This window comes from Lontra canadensis, unplaced genomic scaffold (assembly GCF_010015895.1).
Source record: "Lontra canadensis isolate GAN:19392208 unplaced genomic scaffold, GSC_riverotter_1.0 scaffold38, whole genome shotgun sequence".
Lineage (NCBI taxonomy): Eukaryota > Metazoa > Chordata > Mammalia > Carnivora > Mustelidae > Lontra > Lontra canadensis.
Window position 1 is genome coordinate 892,615 of NW_022631032.1, and position 14,310 is coordinate 906,924.

Sequence of the window (14,310 nt, forward strand, 5' to 3'; positions counted from 1 at the left end):
AGGTCTCCCCAGATATCTTGGCTTAAGTCCCCGAAGCAGGAGAACACTATTATTACAGCAACTGGATCTTCTCATTTGCTACCAAAAGGGATGGTTAAATCGCCAAGTGTATCCCTCAAAGACCGGTAAGAGGCTACCACGGTCCAGCAAAGAGACCACAGAGAACTTTCAAAAAGATCTACAGCTAAGATTCTCCTGCTTCTTAGACCATTCCAAGCTGTTCATTCTAGAATCCCAATGCCAGTTTACTTTAAGGACATGTTTTCATGGGTAGCATGTAAAATACAAAGCCATGCTTATGGGGAAAATGTTGTAATGATACTGTGGTTTTCATAATAGTCTTCTTCCATACCAATCCTGAATATAAAATAAAGACAATCAGAATAAGCATTCTATCTAAATAAGCTCAAATAGTATTCTAAGTGGCATAAGGATTACAGTTAATACTTGCTTTTGCCCACAAAAGGAAAACATAATCAGGCACAAATCTTCAGGCAGGATCAAACTACATGACATGATCCTAGGTCCACATCTACCACTAAGTGGCCTCAGTTTACCAGACATGGGATACTAACAAATCCTTCTTAGTAAGATAATATGCAGCACAGATCTTCCTGAACAGGGGTAAAGCTTTATAGAAAACTCTTCTTGCAATCAGAAACCCTGGGTTTCAACTCCCTACTCTATCATTCATTAGACGCATAATGACTTGACAAGTCAACTGAATGTTGCTTCTTTCTATAGAAACTGAAGTTAGAAATACCTTAAGATTGGGAGGATGCTGGAGGTGCTGTACACTGTGCCTTGTAGCTCACCGATATTCTAGACAAAGTTACTAGAGATTTTCAGTTAGGGCTCTTGACTTCCCAACCCAACTGTCTAAGACCTGGTGCCTAATCCAGGGTCTCCAGCTTTCAAACTTTCAACCCAACTCAGTGGCCCTTGGGTCTATATGGTAAGGAAGGAAAAAAAAGAAATAGTGTCTTATTCCCCCCAGAATACATACAGCTGGTTGGGAGTTGCAGTCTGAAAAGATCTCATGGGATTCTTCGTAGTAAAGAGCACAGAGCAGGCAGATGTGGAATGAGAGTTTGTGGCAGAGGAGAATTGTTACAGCAGCCACAGAAGTCCTTGATGTAGCAGGTTACTCTCATTTTCTTTTTCACCTTCAACCTTGGCACCAGGACATCCTGGGACTAAAAATTCTTAGTGGTGAGGCTCCTGGATGGCTCAGCATGGCTAAACATCCAGCTCTTGATTTCAGCTCGGGTCACGATCTCAGGAATCATGGGATGGAGTCCCATGTCAGGCTCCACACTGAGCATGAAGTCATGAAGTCTGCTTGGGATTCTCTCTCTCCCTCTGCCCCTCCCCACGTCCTGCTCATGTACACTCTCTTGCTTTTAAAAAAAAAAAAAAAAAAAAAATCTTTGTGGTGAGGGGTTTGTCGTGCTTACTACTCTAGGATGTTTATTTAGTAGCATCCTTGGCTGCTACCTACACTACATGCCAGTAGCAAGCCCTCTGCCTCCAACTGTGACAACCAAATATGCCTCCAGATACCAGCAAATGTCGGGGTGGGGAGGGGCAAACAGAACTGTCTGAGAATCAGAGCCTTATGGTAATAGGACTACCTGACTGGTTCCTGAAGGGTCACAAATATGAAAAGTGAAACGGCATTACACACAGGTGTGTCAGAAGATGAAACTGTATCATTCTGTGCTAAAATACTAAAGAACTTTATCTTTTTTTTTTTTTAAAGATTTTATTTATTCATTTGACAGAGAGAGCACACAAGCAGGAGGAATGGCAGAGGGAGAGGGAAAAACAGGCTACCCACTAAGCAGGGAGCCCCACACGGGGCTTGATCCCAGGACCCCAGGATCATGACCTGAGCCGAAGGCAGGTGCCTAACCAACTAAGCCACCCAGGTGCCCCCACAGAAGTCTTTTCTAAAACCAGTAATTTTTAAAAATGCTTTCTTAATCATGACTACAGGAACTGAAGACTAAAATTCCTGTCTACTCCATGAATCTCAGGACAAAGTGGCAAACACAGGGGATGGTGGAGCTGCCTATGCTAGACCACGCTCTACCTTCACTCTCTACTCTGAATACTTGAGGTAGGACTTCATGTGAGAGATACAAACTCTCAAAAATAAGAAGGACAGAAACTAACAAATTTCTAGAAAACAGGGATTTAGCAAATGACTGAATTTTCTCCCACTTAATTTTGGTTATAGAGTGAGGAGAAATTTCCAATTCAAATATTTTAAAGGAGGCTTATGATACCCACTTTTAACCAAATAGGGGTATAATGCCTCCTCAGAATCTGTGTTTCCTGTTTAAAGATTTTTTTTTTTAAGTAATCTCCTAACGTTGGGGTCAAACCCACAATCCCAAGATCAAGCGTCACATGCTATACTGATTGAGCCAGCCAGGTGCATTTGAATTTCCTGTTTAGATCAACAGTTAGAGAACTCTTTGGAGTCGGTGAAAACTCAATGTAAATGTTTTCCTTGTCCTGGGCCTTTGCCAATACAAACATTTCATATGGGGACTGATGATATGAGCCAGATTCTACCCTTTGAGGTCATGTAGTGAGGTAACCCCAGGGAAAAAACCTGGACACAGAGGATATTTAGCTAAAGACATGAGCCCCTGAAACAGCTGTGGCCGTATCACTACCCTGCTTTAAGAAAAAGGAACTGAAGCTGAAGCCAGACTCATCCCATTACTATCAAAATCTCATTCTTCATCATAAAGCAGTAGAAAAGGAAATAGCGTTCCACAGACCTCTTATAAAGAAAGCAATCTGTGATATTACTCTCGGCATCAAGCCTGCTGAACTAGCAAAATAAAGCTCAGGAAGTTGCTACTTAGGTAAAAGAAGGCTAAAAGTAAAGTGAATGGCCCAACTCAGAAATGCCAGGGAATCCTCTTGAACTCTGAAAGCTTTCCCCGTGCCTCAGGATGAGCAGAAGATTTAGAACTTACATGTTTTTGTAAAAGCACATCACCTACCGACAAACAGCAATGGGTCAGATAATGAGGTGGGAAGACATGGTACTGTCACATTCTCTATACCTAAACGGGGGGATCAGAGCTGACTCAATGGTTTAAAAAAAACAAGACAGATCTTACATGCTACCTTGTATGTTGTATAAGTACATACATACAAATGCTTCTACACAAACCCTATAACATATATTAGTTATATTCTGTATGACTGTAGGTCATAGCATATAATGATACTTCAACATCCAAACACCAGGAAATGGATTTTACTCATTTGTTTCTCTTCTCTTTTTACTATGGAGCTTGCCTATCTGTCATATAACAGGCTACTGAATGGATCCAGACAATCAAAAGTCCTAAGCCATGATTTGTATGAAGATATGCAAGGTCTCTGAGAATTTTTCTAAAGAGAGACCCTATGTCTGGAAAAGCTAAAAATCCACCCCAAATTAAGGCACAGTAATTGCTGGCAACAGATCAGAAATAACTCCTCAAGCTTCTGGCCTCTGAACTCTGATTCATGAACAAGTCCCATCTCATAACTATAGTCATTTACATGAATCCCATTTAGGTTCTAATAGGACTCATGAAAACTGTAAACACAAAAACCAGAGAAAAATGGAAAACTTAACTCCCACCAGTGAGAACAAGATTTTTATAACACAACGAAGATAAGGATTGGAATGGAAAAGAGACTTATGAAATTTCTGAAGTCCTGAAAAGCCTGTAACAAATGTTTGCCAAGAATTTTCTAGGACTCCTGACAGGGAATGAAATGCCAGGCACAGGGGAAAAGGTTGAGGCAACACACAACAGAACCCCATCCTACAGAAGGCAGGGCACACAACTAAAAGAGCCTAAATACACGTGAAGAATTGAGAGTAAGTGCTGATTTCCAACCTGTGGTGGCTGTGTGCTGGTGAAGCGATATTCTCCTTGTTTGTCTCGATTGAACACAACTTTCCAAAGGACCATGTCAAGGAAGAAGTTCTGAGAGATATTCCAGTGAGTTAAGAATTAAAAATGACTAAGTCATTCTTTATTAATGTGCACATTTTAAAAGGCTCATATAATGCTGCATCATTAGTGAAAAACATGACTTGGTTTTCATATAGACAATTTCAGTTAATATCTGAAAAGGATAAAGTATAACAGAACTTTTTTTTTATGAGAAAATTCTTGTAACAAATACAAATCACCATAAAATTCTTGATAAAATGGGGCCTCTAAAATTTCTACAAAATAAGGCTTTTATTTGAATCCTTGGGTCTTTCCCATATTAAAATAATGCTTATAATTTGAGACTTTTTTCTTAACAATGAATTGCTTTCATTGAATAAACAGAACATTAATTCTGTATCTATGAGTATGATTTCATCAGAGTCAACACAAATAATCTTTTCATAGTAAGCAAGAATAATAAATTAAGAGATTATGAGAGGATTCCCTAAAAATTGTTTTTCTTTAAATTTTATTTTAAATAACATTTGTGTGAATAGATGGAACTTACACCATAGAAAAAGGAAAGCTTTTAAAATATATTATCTTGGATGTGCTTTCTAGTGTCCATAAAATAGCAAAAATACTTTCCACTGGGCAACTTAAAAAGATCAGTAGCATAATATTCACACTGCCCACTATGGCCCAAATTTAAATACCAAGTCATCTTTTAGAAAGATAACAAATTAAGCACAATTTTCAAGTCGAGAACTATTATCACAAAAGTATACACATTTTCCAACAAATTACCTAATTTTAATTCAAAAGTTTGCTCTATAAAGAAACCCTTCACTTAAAAATCACAACTCTATCTCCTTCTTCCATTTCATATATTGCTACAGTAGGAGTGAATCATAACAGTTCTGAGAACAGACAGAATTTTATCAATAAGCAGCAAATAAGAACTTACTAGCTCCTTTTATAGAAGTCAACTTAAAGGCAATCCTAGTAGGAGAGTAACTATATAATATACAATGGATCAAAGAGGACATAAGACCTCCAGAGGAAACTCAGAAGTAAATACCAAAGGAGGCAGATCCAGTAAGCAGCGCCAGTAAGTTCACAGTGGTCATTATTTTATGACCACTGTTAACTGTTATTAAAATTTACGTTTCATCGAGAGAGCCCCCTCCCTCTTTTCCTTCCTTAAATGGGAGATTTTATTGTATATCACAGGTCTCTGGTGGTACACACCCACTCTGATTTCATAGCACTGATTTACTAGTTTAGGGCCACCTGAGCACCAATCTTCTCCCCTTTCTATAGATCACTAATTTTTGCTATCTCACTGCTTATTTTCTCTTATCTGTATAAGTGCAGCTGTGACATATCACTTAACCTAACAATTATCAGTTGTGTTTCTTTTCCATGGAAAAGGTCACAAGAGAGAGCTAAATCAATTTAACTAAAATGAGACTGAAACTCTTTGTGGGCTTTCATAATGTTACCTGTCCTCTTCCCCCAGGACTGATAAATCACCAAGAATCCCAAAGCAGCAACGTAGCCATCTGATTATCTGAAATGCTTACCTCCACCATGATAGATACAAGGGCATTGACAAGAACAATCATGAGCATAGTTATACGCCACTGATATGGTACACACACTATCTGTAAGACAAAAAATTTTTTATAAGACAAAAATTTTTAAGTTAAAATTGTAGTATGCAGTTGATATTACAGCATTATATCATAATTTCAAAATTCACTGAATTCCTATTACACATCAAGCACCTTCATATACATTATCTACTCAATCCTTAACAATGCCACAAAATATATCCACTTTTCAGAGGATAAAACTCAAAAGTATAACTCAGGGTGAAAAGAAGAGGGTACAGCAACTGAGCTTAGAGTCAAATCCTATTTACGCAGACTGAAAAGCCCATGCTTTCTACTAGTTTATGAATTTCTAACAATTCCCTATTTTTAAACTAAAATCCTGTGTTTAAACAATGAAGCAGATACTGACCGAATGATGAAGTATCACTCAAAACTCTATATACTGTTACAGAAAGAACTGTAAAAATCAATTTAACAAATACAGTCTAAGTTTTCACTTCAAAATCTGGTTAATTCCTAAGATCTAAAAAATAAAACAAAAAAATCCCATTCATGTGTTCACCTTTTAGCCAACAAATATTTACTGAGTACCCAGAAGACTGGGCTAGGTGCGGAGAAGTAATACGATCTAATATGTTATAGAAAAACACCTATGACTCCAGCAAGAAAAGATTTCAGGGGTGGAGACTCCTATAGTGATCAAGACAAGATGATGGAAGTCAAAACTAGTGATGGGGGCACAAAATAATATATATATATTTGGTCTTGTGCCAATAGGAATGTCTTATCCTGAGCTTCTAAATGCCCTGGAATTTCCTGGGGATCATGTTTTTTATTCTAATTAGGCTACTCTTGGTGGGCTCCTGGATAACTCCAGGATGGGGCCTGGTCATCAGAAAGACTAAGCCCTGATCAGTCTTGGAACTTTCAGCCCCATCCTCCTCGGAAGGGAGAGGGGCTGGAGATTGAGTTAATAATTGACCATGACATGATGAAGCCTCCTTTAAAAAAAAAATCCCTAAACTTCAGGGTTTAGAGAGCTTCTGCTTTGGTCAACACATCCATGTGCTGGGAGGGTAGTACATTCCAACTTCACAGGGACAGAAGCTCTTATGCTCGAGACCCTTCCAGACTTTGGCCTATCTGCTTCTTCATCTAGTCATATATCTGTACCTTTATTATAAACCAATAAACAGTAAGTGTTAACCTGAGTTTTACAGCAAATTATCAAATCTGAGAAGGAAGTTCTAGGAATCCTGATTTATAGCTAATTAGTCAGAAGTACAGGGGTTGGATGATGTGAGACTTTCAACTGGTATCTGAAGTTGGGGAGCACTCTTGTGGGACAAAGCCCTTAACTTGTAGGGTCTGTGCTAATTCCGGATAGTCTGTATCAGAACTGAATTGTAAGATACCCGGTTGGTGTCCAGAGTCAGAGAATTAACACATTTCGTGTTAAAAGTATTGTGAGGAAACAACAGCTTCCCTTTAGGTGGCAAATGGGATGGAGCAAAGCTAAAATAGACTGAGAGTAAGAAAACAGAGAATCTAGCAACTGACTGACGATGCAAAGAAGAGAAGGACACATATACACACACTTCCAACTTGGATAAACAGTGGTACCAAAAAAGACAAAAGCAGGGTTGAGGGAGAACATGATGATAAGCTTAGTTATCAAGATGCTGAATGAGAGAACTGACAGGTGAATCATGCGTATAATATTCAGTATGTCAGTGGATATTCAATTTTAAAGCTCAGTTGTGAGAGCTAGGCCAATACAGAAGATACTGAGGGGGAAGCCAGCACTACAGATGAGCTCATCCAAATATACAGAGTAACACGAAGAAGAACAATGGGACTGTGTGAAACATTAACATTTAAGGAATAGGAGGAGTCTGGAACCACCATGGAGAGTAAGAATAAGGAGTCCTAGGGGTAGAAAAAAATCAGAAGGGAGTACAGCATCATAAAATTACAGTCTTGAGAATGACTGCCTGGCTAACTTGTCAAAAACTGACAAGTGGTCAAGTAAGGCTGGAAAAAAACTAAAAGGACAAGTCCACTGGATTTAAGAAGAAAGCTGTTAATGCCCTTGACCAGGGCAATTTCATTAGACTGGCAGGGGTAGAAGCCAAACTATTTGATGAGTGTGTGAGAGGTGAGTCCAATGCTGCACTCTTTCAAGAAATAATGTGAAGCTGAAAACACATGCGGCAGAAGAGAAACAAAATGGATTTTCTTCTGTTTTCTTCTTTTGCTCATATACACACTGCTGGTTCAGACTATAAACTGTCATCCTCTTCGAAGTTCAGTAACACAGCTGCTTGTACCGGAGACAAACCAACTATGAGCACGGGAAAGACTGCAAGTATACTCCTGTAATGCCGTACTACAGAGTAGTGAAAATGAAACGTACCAACATGGACACATCTTAAAAATAATGCTAATGGAAAAAGCAATTCCAGAAAAATACAAACAGTAAGACATCACTGTCATACAGGTCAAAAGCAAGCAAAACTATCTCTCCAGTTTCATACAGTATGGTAAGTGTACAATGAGAGAAAAAATGAGAAGAGTGGTTCCCTCAGGGTGTTTGGAGAAGGGTATGCTATAGTGCCTTACTGGTGTTGGTAATGTTACCGATTTCGGTTGGATAATGAACTCGTGGATGTTATTTTTATTACTCTTGTGCTTAACAATTTAATATACAGAACAAGTATTTCATCATGAAGTTTTTAATGAAACGATGAACTCAGTGGAGTTCACTTTTAATGAAAAGATGGAACTCAGTGAACAGTGAAAAGGCAGTAGGTACAGATTATTCATAAAGTAGGTTGAGAAGGGACAGATCAAGGAACAGAGTCCAAGTTTTTTATTTTTAAAGACCAAGGAACATTTGTTTGTAGACAAGAAAAGGGAACCAGAAGCAAAGACTGAAGAAACAGGAAAGAAACTTAAAATATCAGCTAGACTCAAAGCTGTTGTTTCAATTATGTTCTTTATTCTTTTCAGGGTACATATGGGTTAATGTAACTGCATCTTAGAAAATTCAGAAGGAAAAGATTATGGGGAAAACAATCTCTGTCCCCAGTAATAAGAGAGCAAAGGAGGGGGTAGATCATAAGTCCTAGCAAACCTCCAAAAGTCCCATTTGGCTGTGTAAGTATCATGTAATACTAACGCGTCATTTTCTATTCCTGCCTTACTGCTGCTATCCTACTTATTATCACCCTCAGACAACCAGTAGTGACTGATGTGCTGAACCCTTACCTGAAGAACCTGGTCAATAGAGGCAACTGGATGCAACATGATGAGTAATATGAAAACATACAAAATCATCACAGACACAACAAAAAAATCTGAAAAAGAAAGTAAAACAATTAAATTAGAAGTTCCTTAAAATAAAAATGCATATAATACAACTGGCATACTGGCAATCTTAAATTTGGTTTTGAATATATCTATTTAGGTTGGTGAAGTATATAAAGTCTGTTTTATGTTATTTTCTAGAGTACAGTACATTATTTAGGCTCAAAGATTTCACTTATGTGATACAGCATTTATAAAAGTAAGAGACAGACCTTTATGGACATTTATTTCTCTTTTTCCCATAGACATCTTACTCTGTAAGATAATCAAGCCCATATATAATTCGAAGACAGGAGACTAGACTATGTAGAGCAAAATGAGATTATCATTTAAAACATGTATGCACTAATTACTATTGACTATGAAAGTACTGAACAATATTTATTCCCAGTACTGGGTAAGCTATAATCCTAAATAAAGGCATTCTAATTTGACCATATTTCTGTTAAATGAATCCTACTTTCTCAACGACCTCCTCTGTAAAAATATTTCCAAAGAAAATGTTAGCTAAAATCCAGAATCTGAGCTGATTTACTATTTTAAATGTGGGCTCACCGCTTGCTGCAGTACCTGGGAATGTTAAGTTCAATCAAGCAGTTTGCATTACTTTCCTAACTTTGCATTACTCTGCATTAAGTATTTTGCATTACTTTCCTAACTCAAAAATAAAACTCCCTGCTCATGGCCATTCTGTTAACTGTGTACATACACACATTCATCTGTACTTATATAAGCATACTCTTATATAATGAGCCTTAATGATCAGAAATTTCCCCATTATACTGATATTCCCCAACATTTTCCCTTTTTTTCTTTGGCTTGGATATTTATTTACAAGTTCTTATTTCAGGTCATCTTGAAACTTAAATGTTATTGTAATTTAGTAAAACCATGTAAAACCAAAATTTTATCATAGAGCCTTCAGATTGGGTAAAGAAGTTAATATCCTATTTTATGGACTGTAAAAGGATCTCATACTATTTTTAAATGTAGGAGTCATTTATAAATAAAAAAAACCGTTAGTATGTCAGTTCAAAACCACAGGCCAATATTTACTGTCCCACAGAAATAACAGTGTATTATATTATTTTGTATATATACATTAATATACATATTTATTGTTGTAACAACTTAGGCTGGAAGTTCTATTAACATTCATGCCAAAGGGGGGAAACTTTTATTTTGAGTCACTGACCAAGAGAATAAAGAATTTGGAACACATGTTAGATTTGTAAAAACTTTTTTTTCCCTTCGATTTTTATTTTTTAAAAACGTATTACTAAACTGTAAATGGGAAATATAATATTCTGTTCAATGAATGTAGCAACCAAAGCAATATGTAAGTTAATTCAAATAGTTATTATGGACAGTTAAAGTGTTTAGAAAGTGCTAGTTGGTAGTACAGAAACACACATAAAACAAAATCAGAAAAAGGACAAGAAATGGTCAGAATACAAATGCTAGAGAATACAATTAGAGAGACACGGAGACAGAACAAGTTATTTCAAAATAGTAATAGCCCATATTGGGTATTTTCCAAATCTTACTGCATTTTTACGGCTATAAGCAAAATAGATTTGTAATCTAGTTCCTGATATATTGCCAGAAAACATTTTTTTACTCAGGCTCACAAACTTCTCACATCCACCTCAACAGTATTTCTCAAATTTTCCTGTCTTTCTCCTAGAGCCACTCCCTCTGATTACAACTCCAAAAACCCACCAAGATTTCCATGTGAAGCAGAAAATAAGTAATTAAACCTCTCCTTTGTTTAGCCAGGGGAGAAAAAGAGGCACGCTATTCAAAGGAATCTGACAGCGACAATGCATGGCTGACAGATGTATATAACCACTGAAATGAAAAGATCAACAGAGAAACCAAGAATGGGAAAATCAGGTTTTCATCTTCTAGTAGACTGTGCTCTCTGCTCCTAGACAGTCCTGGCACTGCTACTGAAGTACAAGTAATACTCTTCACGAGAACACAGCAATCAAAACAAATCCTGTGTTGGTGGTGACTGGAGATCAGTGAAGAATGTTGTGTACGTTACAAATTCAGATTCTACCACAAAGCGTGTGAACATGAACAAATCCTTAGGAGTCAAGGTATTTGAACTAATAAGATGGGGATATGATGAGGACACCATAGAGAAGAGCAGACTTGGTCCTTAAAATGCAAAGCATTTGTAAATTCAAGTTATTATTATTAAATATGTCCCAACTTATGGCATCACAGACATGTTAATGATACCAGATGGTTTTGATGGAATATGGCATCAAAATCAGGCACCATAAAGGATTTCCTTTGCGTTCGTTCCCCTTAGTATATGACTCAAAAATAAAACCTTACACAGAATAAATAAACCTACAATACTCGTTCATGATTTTGATATATACTCCTCTTGCTGTTCCGTCCTCAAAAATATGAACTAGAGTATTCTAATCTATAACCACAAGTTTCAAGTCTTTGAAAGGCCACCTTATCCTGCAGGGCTTCTAGATATCTGCTCCACCCAATTCAGACATGGCAGAGGAACAGGAAAAACATGCATAGACCCTGAATAGGAGGCACTGGCAGTTCAGCAGTAACAACTGCACAGACTGAGAAAGGATTTCGGTGTCACAAGCAAAAAGTTACCAGAGGCAAGTAAGAAACTGTAGCAAAAACCAAAGCCAAATTCCAAGAGATCACATCTAGTTAAATGACAATGTAAGAATTAAGTCCGTATCATCATGGTCCTTGAAATGACAGCATGGTTAAAGGAGAAAATAGAACTGGGCTAAGCTAAAGCTGAAAATGGGTCACCGCAGACTGAAATTCAGTTTGATTCAGAATCCAACCAGTAGGAGAGAACAAAAACATTCTGACGAGAATCCCTGAAATGCCTGAGACTGAGATTTAATTTTTAAAAACAATAATCTCAAAATAGGTTTAATACATTTCACTGCTTAGATATAAAGAACAGCAACCAGCAAGTCCTAACAAAGAACGGCTGTCAATTCTAAAGGAGAAAATGAAAAACTAATGTCAGCTCTAGCAAAGCCCTAACCTCTCCCCATTCATTCCCAGTCTTATTTATACTTTACACATTACTTTATAAAGTTAGACTTTATTTCTATCACTCTCTTTATTCATCAGTAACTCCAAGATTAAGGGGCTCCAATGAGAGACAGAAACAAGATGTGAAAATTAGCAAAATACGTTTACGTTGTCTTTAGTGTTTCTATTTTATTTTTTAGGAGGCATGTTTTAAGATAGCATGCACTTCTGTTTATCCACCAACAAACACACACAAGCTATTTATATTTAGGACAAAGGTTTTGTGGCTGTATTTTTGCTAAACATAATTTTTAATACTATGTTTTAAAAAAATAGTCCAGTGATCAACAACTGAGTTTACTACTTATTCAAGTCAATTTGAAACTAACTGCAAATACAAAATATCTTCATACAAAATTAAATGAGAATACAAAGCCTTTAATTTTTTTTTTAAGTTTTTCAAATGATACAAAAGATACATTTTAAAAACAGGCAATTAATAATCTTTTTTTTTTAAACTGGAGAAGCATGGATAGGGTGGATTTACTTAGATCTCTAAAATTAACTTCACTGACATCGCCATCTTACTTATCAAACAGTCTGAACACCAGTTTTCTTATATAAAGAAAGCATTATTCTCTGATAGATGTTTGAGCTACACTTGGGCATGCTAAATACTTCCTTGAAATATAAAAATATAGAACTAAAAACAAAACATGTATGTCAATTTTAACTAAGTTCACTTCAACTAAAGCTGACTTTAGCTTTTTAGCTTAGAAGTGATTGACCTTCTATGGAAGGCTTTTTGTCCCAAAACATGCTTCCAATATGGCTCTCAGTAATACAGATTCTGCTTTTTAGATAATGGATTTTTGTTTTGTTTTGTTTTTTCAAGATCTACTTATTTGGAGGGGGCAGGGGCAGAGGAAGAGGAAAAGAGAGAATCCTACGCAGACTCCGAACTCCACGCAGACTGATGTGGGGCTCAATCCCATGACCCTGCAATCACGACCCAAGCTGAAGCCAAGAGTCAGTTGGAGGCTCAACCAACTGCACCACCCAGGTGCCCAGTATCAGTTTTTTTTTTTAAAAAAGTAAAAAGTAAAAACAGATTTCAGTATTACTGCTAGGTGAACAGTCTTAACCTGTCCAAAACAGAAACTAATAAAATGTGACCCACAAACCACATACTGTAGAAGAATAAATAAGACATATGGGAAAATGCTTTGCAAACCCTCATGAGATAAGAGATGCTAGCAGATGTTACTTACACCTATGGGACCTGACAGTCTGCCAACCAGAACACCGGCATTTCTTTCTAACTACAGCAAAAGAATGACTACTATTTATTCTAAAATACTGCAAAAATCTAAAGTTCTTTATGAAAAAAATTAAGTTGTCCTACATGTTAATAGTATATTCTTAATTTTTTTAAAAAATTAGCACTTTATATACAGTAACTGATTTTTTCCCATAAACCCTAGTTTTGATCAATAGAGAAGCTATCTCCTACTGCCATAGTTAGATGAGTCGACATAGGCACAAGACTCCATTTTACTGACCCTTTCAGCAGTGGATGCAAAGGTGACACCGATGAAGAATTCCAGGTGAATAATGTCTGTGCCAGTATCAAGAATGATGACAAAGACAGCTGGCACTGTGCAGACCACCCAGAAGCAAAGTATAATACCCACTGTTCCAACTGAAGAACCTCTGTTCCTGTTTCTAATTCTAACTCTGTCTGCAATGGGGTGTAAAAATAAAAGCTGGAGCCAGAAGCAACAGTATGTGAAAACCAGGACTGTTTAGAACTGGTGGCTTTAATTTTCAACTTTAGAGTGGCAGCTACCATGAGAACAAAACAAGACAGTAAACATCTAAATCACTAGGTTCATTTTATGTGAAGACCCATTTCACTCTGAAAGAACAATTTCAACTCTACTCTTCTTATATTATTTTTAAAGAAAGAAAGCAGGATAAAAATCACAAACGCCAAACTTACAATTCTTGTAGCAAGGCTGCCTGAAGGGTTTTCCTTTTGAAAAGGCAATTGCCACTATGAGGTACTGAAAACTGGAGATAAAAAATACTGTGGTATTTTCATAATTTTGAATATTATGTGTATCAACATTGCTTTCATTGTACAAATGTGAAGAATTCCAATATAGGCTTCTCGTTGTATTACAAGCACTAGAACACAAAACATTTTTACATTACTAAATACCATACTCATTTCCCAAAAGCAACCAACTTTACCTTAACTATCTTAAATCACTCCCATTAACAGAAATAAGGTTTTTATAGGAAAAGATCCAACAATATCA

At 36.8% G+C, this 14,310-nt stretch overlaps 1 protein-coding gene across 5 annotated transcripts in view; it reads right to left on the bottom strand.

The window, feature by feature from the left end:
• ATP13A3 (ATPase 13A3) overlaps window positions 1-14,310 on the bottom strand; it is an 88,868-nt gene that overhangs the window by 3,564 nt on the left and 70,994 nt on the right. For 4 of the 5 annotated variants that reach the window (XM_032869276.1, XM_032869275.1, XM_032869278.1 and 1 more), the window contains 4 exons: window positions 13,989-14,176; window positions 8,849-8,937; window positions 5,546-5,626; window positions 3,918-4,007 (listed from right to left, as the gene is read on the bottom strand). In XM_032869276.1, coding sequence (XP_032725167.1) covers window positions 3,918-4,007; window positions 5,546-5,626; window positions 8,849-8,937; window positions 13,989-14,176 — 448 coding nt within the window. The remainder of the gene's footprint in view (window positions 1-3,917; window positions 4,008-5,545; window positions 5,627-8,848; window positions 8,938-13,988; window positions 14,177-14,310) is intronic. The other variant, XM_032869279.1, reaches the window with a different exon arrangement.